Source organism: Sinocyclocheilus rhinocerous, unplaced genomic scaffold, assembly GCF_001515625.1.
Source record: "Sinocyclocheilus rhinocerous isolate Xijiao unplaced genomic scaffold, SAMN03320098_v1.1 scaffold663, whole genome shotgun sequence".
Taxonomy (NCBI): domain Eukaryota; kingdom Metazoa; phylum Chordata; class Actinopteri; order Cypriniformes; family Cyprinidae; genus Sinocyclocheilus; species Sinocyclocheilus rhinocerous.
In genome coordinates, this window is record NW_015655996.1 from 491,326 (window position 1) to 499,836 (window position 8,511).

The 8,511-nt window shown below is 34.2% G+C and overlaps 1 protein-coding gene across 3 annotated transcripts in view; it reads left to right on the forward strand.

The window, feature by feature from the left end:
* Nucleotides 1-8,511, forward strand: part of LOC107719071 (potassium/sodium hyperpolarization-activated cyclic nucleotide-gated channel 1-like) — a 109,492-nt gene that overhangs the window by 86,336 nt on the left and 14,645 nt on the right. For 2 of the 3 annotated variants that reach the window (XM_016526382.1, XM_016526380.1), the window contains exon 7: nucleotides 2,029-2,193. In XM_016526382.1, the coding sequence (XP_016381868.1) occupies nucleotides 2,029-2,193 (165 nt within the window). Of the gene's footprint in view, nucleotides 1-2,028; nucleotides 2,194-5,227; nucleotides 5,579-8,511 lie in introns of those variants that run through there. The other variant, XM_016526381.1, reaches the window with a different exon arrangement.

Here is an 8,511-nt window from a genome sequence, read left to right on the forward strand (position 1 = left end):
ATGATTATTATTATTATTATAACAAATTATAATAATTAATAATAATAATAAAAAAATAATATTTGTGTAATAAAATGAATACATTTATTGTTGTTATTATAGTTTATTAATAATAATTACAAACAAAAAATAACATTACTATAATGATGACGACATTGATTGATCACTAAAATGAAAACTGGCCAGGTGAAATCAGAAAAGCAGGTAATTGGGTCAATAATCCAAAACCATTGCACTGATTTTTGCATTTTAAAACACATGCCATGTTTAATTTTAATAATAATATTAATAATAAATACAATTATTATTATTATTAAAAAAACATGCAGTGGTTCAAAGCATCCATGTAAGTAAACTGAAGTTGTGGCAGTGTGCCGTGAGGTGAGGGCCAGTTAAGGTGAAGTGTTGATCACGATAAATCAGGCAAACCCCGTCCGTTAGCTCACAGCTGGGATACGTGCCAAACCGACGGACTTTCAAGGCTATGAGGTCAAGTGTCATTTCCATTTGCAGAGGCCCGAGAGGAGGGCAGGTTGATTGGACGCTCTTTGGTCAGGGTGAGAGAGACACCTTCACACATTTGCTAGCTTAGGAGCGGACTCGTTCAGGCACTCATCCACTCCTGGCAGCCGGCCACAGACGTGCAAAGAAAGACAATTACTACCGGAATCTGAAATTTCATGACGTTTCATCATGGTGTTGCTTTCAGACTCTCTTGACTTTTCTGTTGCCGTTATTGGGCTGTGAAAATGTACATTACAGTGACATTTGAGCCTAATGAACCAATTAGAAATAGAACAGCAAGCGCAAAGTACTTTTGCCGTCCTCACCTTTATACTGTACCACATGACGCAAGAGAGATGGCACTTTTCCATTAAAATACCCCAACACCTTGTTCCCACTCCCAGCTGGAGAGTGTTGTTAGCATGTCCCGCGGGCTACACAGACTTTTTCCACAGCATTTTTCCTGTCCAGGACAAAATGTCAAGGGTATCATCTCTGTGCATAATGCTACAAATCTGTCGTTTTGAAGTGCAGGATGCACAGTCCTCCATTTACAGCAAATATATAAAAAAAAAATCAGTCGTCATATGTTATTTACTCCAACTCTAGCTTACAGACATTACAGAGTAAACCCATGCACATCTCAAGGTGAAAGATCCATGAAAGGACCATCTGCACAAGATGTTCTCTAAGCACTAAGGACTTTAGATTAAACTGTCAGTGACAACTCAACAACAAGGTTCTTTACAAATATCTCTTTGAGACACTTAAGTATGTACTGTATTCAATGAAACACTTCTCAACCGTTGATGGGATGCAGTTTTAGGTAAAAAATAAATAAAATACTTTTCAAAATATTTACATATTTAAAAAAATATGTTACATATTTAATTGTCTTTGTTTTATTAGCATTATTATTATAAATACTATAATACAAACAAAAAGAAAAACAGCTGAAATAATAATAAACTGGTGTTGTTATAGATTTTTTGTTTAATAATATAAATAACAAAAAAACTAAAATATTTTCTTTGTTTTTATAACAACAACAAATTTAATAATAAATACATTTATAAATATAAATTATTATTATTATTAAAAACTATACTTTTGGAAAGCCATGATATAGATGTTGTTAAACGGTCAGCAATAACCTCAATCAAAAAGAAACCGTCTTAATTCCTTATCATCAGAGCATCAACACACGGGTAAATGCTAAAGTCATTCACCACAAGACCTACAAATGAAAAGTGTTGCAAAACCATTAAATAAGAACGCTCTTCTTTTTTTTTTTTTTCACATAATGTCTAATGTGTATAAAAAGCACCGCCAGCCACATGTTAAATCAGATATGTCACGTGAATTCACTCCCTTGTGCTATGTTTACATGCTAATCTTTTCTTCTACTCAAGGCTAGCTCTTCTGCTAATCCAGCTAGCCTTGAAGATGCTCCGCCGGCCTTCTTGTTCAACGAGTGACCTTATATAAAACGTGTGATATGTTCAATTCATCTGTTTCCCACAGAGATCTGCCTGTTGACGAAAGGTCGTCGTACAGCTAGCGTCCGTTCTGACACCTACTGCCGACTTTTCTCGCTGTCCGTGGACCATTTCAACGAAGTCTTGGAGGAATATCCCATGATGCGCCGCGCTTTCGAAACCGTGGCTATCGACCGCTTGGACCGCATCGGTAAGACCAGAATCCCAACCCTCGCCTTCTCTTCTTGTCTAATGCCTGAACCTTGTGTGTGTTTATTGCGCGTTTGTCCTGTCCTCCATCGCACCGCAATCATCTACCATTGTGTTGCATGACGTGTCTATATGCTACTTTATTTTCTCTCTTTTTTTCTTTCTCCAAATGTCTCGTATGGATTATAGCCATTAAAAATCGTTACAACAAACTGTAAATGCTAGCCTTAAGTAATTGGGCTGTCGGTAAGCGGCAGTGCATGTAGCCGTCCTGTCCGGGGCCGGTCACCCTGCTGGTTTTGGTTCAATGTCATCCCCAAATAGACGCATGGAGGGTGGACGGAGGCAAACCCTCACCCGCATGAGCCTCCGTTCCACTCCCCCACCTCGCACACCTGGGTATGAGCACCACCCCGCCCTCCCTTGACCCCTAGCCGCAGCAGTGCGCCCCTTAGAGGGGGTTTGAGCTGGTGCACTAAAGGGCAAGGGCTGAAATAATTACCTATCAATTAGAACCAGTTCTTCACATGTTAGTATAGTCCCTGCTCGTTTAAAATGCTTAATTTATTATATTTATTTACTTCTTTTTTTCTGAAAACAAAGAAATAATAAAAAAATTAATTAATTAATTCAATTTATGGTAACACTTATGTATAATTTTATAATAAGGATCCATTTTTAACATTAGTTAATAGATTGGGCAGTACTTTTACAGCATTTATTAATCTTTGTTAATTTCTACATTTTTAACATTTAGAGTGTAGAAACCAGATCCACTCAGATTCTGTTTGTAAATTTTACAATTAATTCCAAAGAAACACACACTGAATTAAATATGAAATTTTGAAGTAGAAAGACTGAATTTTTCAAAACGTACTCCAGTAACCAATGTTTTATTTATTGTACTTCAAAAACATTTTTACAGTGTTTGAATGTAATTTGAACCAACATGTTAGCAATGTTTATGAATTAACATTAATTAATTGATATTGCTAAAAAAAAGTTCATGATACCCAATGTATTAACTAATGTTAATGAATTGAGCCTTATTCTAAAGTGTTTAGAATTTATTTGCATTATTTTAACAATTCGGTTTAAAAAATAACATATTGTTCCAAAGCAACATTTAATATCTTTTTTTTCCAAATGTGTTATTTTTTTGTAGTTTGTGCAAAATTTGCATGAATCACCTCAACATTCATTAAATTACAACATTAACATCTGATATATCACATTTAAATGTAAGAAAATCAGTAACACCTTATACACCTACCTCATTTTTCACTACAACACATTTACTACAATGACCTAAAATTAGCATTATGTTTGTACTATGCTTAAAAAAAAAAAAAAAAAGTCTTATTTTATTTTAAAACCAGTCGGCTTGATGTACTTTAACATTTCCCCACTAAACACAAATTCATTATCACTCACACCACTCTTCATAGAAATACTGAAAAGAAGGATTTCTCTTTCAACCAGTTTCAAAGGAACAATGGAAAATAAAAAAGGGATTTTATTCAAGCTGTCTTAAGACACATCAGGTTCCGTAATGCTGCATATTTTAGTCTTTGTCTCATTGTTGAGATACAGGCCACCATCCATCATGAATTTGAATTGTGTGGAATTCAAATGTGAGCTAATGCATTCTGAACATTCGTAGAACATCGGTTTTATGTTCTGCACCATTCAATGGGTTCGTTCTTTGACCTTGTCACCACTTTTTTGTGCTATTCAATTGAATTCTCTGTCACTACGGTTTACAGTAGGGTCTAGAGCATGAGCCTTGTTACTTTCACCCAACATTTCCATGAATCTTTTATTCAATAGGACTATTTAACTAGTTTGTGACAGATCAGATTTGAAGTGAAGCACAAATGCAACTTAAATTCAGTGGTCACATCCAAGCATACTGTAGCTCCAAAGTATGTTTTGCTTTTAAAAAGGGGTTGATATGATTATATAATACATCCATATAAAAATGTGTCTCGTTTCTTTCTTTGCACCTTTTGATTTCACAGTTCATAAGATAAAACCAGAAGATAATTTAAGATGTGACCTGAAAACGCAAAGTAAATGTTTCTCCTTTAAGCATATGAATTGGTTATGACGTATACTAATATAGCATGAAGCCCTGCATAATTTCACAACTTGAGTGCATGCTAGAAATACAACACAGAATATCCCTTTTTAAGTTCCATTATACAGTCATTTGGATCAAAAAATAAATAAATAAATTAGCACCTGCTTGCCTGCATCCAAAAAAAACAAGTTAATTTTAGATATAGGTTCTAGTGTTTTTTTGTTTTTTTTAAACATTTTCCCTTGGTTCTTTTTATTTTTCTGTTTATTTGCTAGATTCTGGCATGTTGCTATTGACTTGCCTTGCACTAAAAGTTGGATTGGATTGGTTTGGATCAATATGCCCACACCATTGTGACATGCACGTCACAACTAATCAATAACAGATAAGAATTCATGTGATCGGGCCAATCAAATCGAATTCAGTTCAATTAAATGAAACCCTAAGATGACAGTATGCATTACGCTGTCCGAATTCAAAACTAGGATTCTAGCTGCACCCATCTCTGTTTGTGGCATTGACGTTTTCACCCTTTAAATGTCAGTCACAACGCCAGATGACCGGTGTAAACAAAGCCAAGACGTGCATTTGTCCTTTCATGTGGAGAACGGGCTTGTACTAGATTGTTTTTTTAAACATTTTCCCTTGGTTCTTTTTATTTTTCTGTTTATTTGCTAAATTCTGGCATGTTGCTATTGACTTGCCTTGCACTAAAAGTTGGATTTGATTGGTTTGGATCAATATGCCCACACCATTGTGACATGCACGTCACAACTAATCAATGACAGATAAGAATTGACGTGATCAGGCCAAATCAAATCAAATTCAATTCGATTAAACCTAAGCAAAAGAATTTGACAAAAAAAAGAAAACAAAAGTTAACCATGCATTAACCAGAATGACATGTTGTACAATTGATGTATCTATCTTTATTTAAAAATTATTTGACCAGGAGCCCCTCTTGAGATGAGCTCATCTCGTTTTCAAGAGTGTCCTGGCCGACCAGTAGGCAGCAGGTAAATTCCTCATGACGATCCAGATTTTCCCCCCCTCACATCTGAAATGATCCACAGGCTTAAGGCAGCCAGCATGCGTTCAGTGCACCCAGTGGACCTCAAAACGAAGGTTAAATCAAACAAATAAAAGGCCACTGTAAGAAAAAACAAGGTTGCATGCTATTGTTAAAGTCAAGGCAAGTAATTTTTATGTCACGTTTGGGCATTTATCGTATATCTGTCTTTAAAGTAATCAATGCATGCATACTATCTGATTGGTTTTAGAAATTCCAAAAGATGTGCTTCACTTAAAGGCAGGGTATGTGATTTTTCAAAAACACTTTAGAAAACTGATTCGGGCCGAATAGCAAAACAAACTTGTAGCCAATTTTACTGCAAGAAAATAACCATGAAGATAACAATGCTGCTGCTTGTTATGATGATGTTGCTAAACAAAAATGTGTCATTTAATTTAATTATTATTTGTCTGTGGTGGGAAAGATACTTTAAAATGAGCTTACTAAGCCTATTTAAAGTAGTTCATTTACAATCAAGCTACTTTAAATGTTTAGTTATACATAAAGATACTTAAAGGGGTAATATATGAATACATACATTAAAAATATAAGATTATATTAGCAATTTCGAAAGAGAATAAGAGACTACATAATCAGAGGAAGACTAAGACAGATTTTTCAGGCACAGAAAACAGGTGACTATTAAACAGATTACAACTAAATTAGAAAAAAAATTTATTAAAATGTATTAAAAAAATTAAAAACCAAATTAAATAAAAAGTTTCACAATAGAAAAAAAGTAGCTTGTTAACTTGTATAAAAAAGTAGTAAAAAGTCTTAAAAAGATCTTGTTAATGCCAAAGCTACACTATTGTGAAAAACAGATGAACTATTGTTAAGCTACTGATAAATGTAGCAAAATTAGTAGTGTTGTCAATAATTGTAAGCAATTTCAACACAGATTTCCCACACCTTTAGGCAATGAATTTCAGTCAATTACTGGATAAGGATTTGTATGACTATTTTGGACTCAAAAAGAGTCAATTAAACATTTTAAAGCTGGTCTGGAAATTACAATTTTAAAATTCACAGATATTTCCAGGTTGACTGTGGGAACCTCTATTTACACTTCACATCCCTAAACTCAGATTCTCAAACTAAACTCAACTAGTTTACATAGTTTTACCTGTTAGCAACAGAAGCTAAAATATACAGTAGGCAGCTTTCTCTCTACCTATTTATAACCATGGTCCAAACATCATGGCAGCCACCTGGTGAGGTGTTTGAGCTCAATGGTGTGCCACATTCACGGCTCACTGTGTTCCACTCATTAATTAGAGAATGGGAGGCAGACTCCAGGTTATTAGTCATCTTTAGTGACACATGAAGCCCAATATCCCCCTTCAGCCCCAGAAGAATGCAGCAGAGGGCTAATGTGTCTCAGCGGAGGCCGTCAAGCTTAGAGGTGAAACAGAATGTTCCGTTCTGCTGAATGTCTAAGAACATTCAGTGGAGATGTGTGTTTCTCCGTACAAGCCCCATGTAATAGGTTTTGTTCTGAAAGAGACTGTGGGTTACTGTGAAATCAATGCTAAAGCAATGTTCAGAATGTCTTTTTTATAAGTCTTCTTGCTCACAATCAAATGTTGTGGCACTCTCAAATGATATTTTTGTCAAAACTCCAAAAAGGAAAGAAAAACTACTCAATTATTTCTTCTAAACAATGAGACGGAGAAAAAAAAATTGAGAGTTTTACCAAAGTCTGCCATCAAATTATTACATGAACTAAAATTTCTCATCAAATTCTTCCAAGACTTTTGTTTACTATTATTGCTTTATGTCAACCATTGTCTAATTAGATTTGTTGATTTTTACTTCTAAGGAATTTTAAAAGGAACAACTGAGACATATACTTGAAAATTTAAGTATATGCAGTGTTGGGCGCTTCTTTCTGAAACACGTCACTAAAATGAACTGAAACTCTGATGCATATTTGACACACAGACATGAGAAATACGTCCATAGAAAACTTGAAGTGTCTTTTAAATGAACCAAATCAAATTGAAAGTGAATATTCTCTGATTATGTAATCCGTATGAAACCAACGCAAGGTATAGTCTTTTCCGTCTCAGAGCTCATTATCTGCAGTCATACCTGTGCGCAAACACCCTCATCACCTAGATATACATTTTTTTTTTTAAATCAAGATTCATCTAGGCCTACTTTTCATAGTTTTTGGAAGAAGACCTGCTATGACACTGCACACTGCAGCATGATGAATGTTACAGTCTAGGAATGTTTAGATCAGTGTTTACTGATATACTATCAGATGTCGATGTTTATAATGTGCTAAGCAATAAGAATTTAGTTTATGATATATCAGTCAAAGCATATGTGCTTGTGCTAATCATGTTGTTGTTTTTTGTTAGGAGTGGGCAAACTTAGTATTAGTGACTGCTAATGTGTACATAGTATGTCAGTGTGTATGAAATATGGTACTTATTGCTTTGAAAAGTTTAATGCTTACAGCTTGATACATGTACACCTGGTTTCAAAGATAAGGCTTAAGCCTAGTCCCAGACTAAAATGCATGTCTGAGCTGTTTTAACTGAAAGAAACTTGCACCGACATACTTTAAAATATGTCAGTGCCATTGTTTCAAGATGCACACCAGAAATGTTTTCTTCTAAGGCACGTTTATAAAAGTTACTTAAATGCCGTAATTGAACTATGGCCTAATCCTGGCTTAATCTAAGCCCAGTCTGTGAAACCAGGCCGTAATCTTTAACTTCTCTTAAACTTCAGATATTCAGATATTTTGCGGAGTAATTCTATTTGTTAACCAAAGAAGGTTACATTTTTTATTAAAATAAGTATTACAGTTGTTTTAAAGCTAAAAGGCTAAACTATTCCATGTTTAACTCAAACTTAAATAATTAAGTTTCATTTCTATTGTCTATGAATCAAGGTTTATAGGGATTTTAAAAAGTAATTAACGATTCGAATAATTAAGTTACTTATTGAGTAATTAAATTACTTTTCAGACAGAGTAATTAGAAAAGTAATTGAAATACAATATTGATGATGTAATTAGTAATTAATTACTTTTTTAAAAGTAACTTACCCAACACCGAGTAATAACGCTCACATTTATATTGAGTAATATATAGAATTTTTATGATTATATTGACATTGTTTTCATCTATCTATCTATCTATCTATCT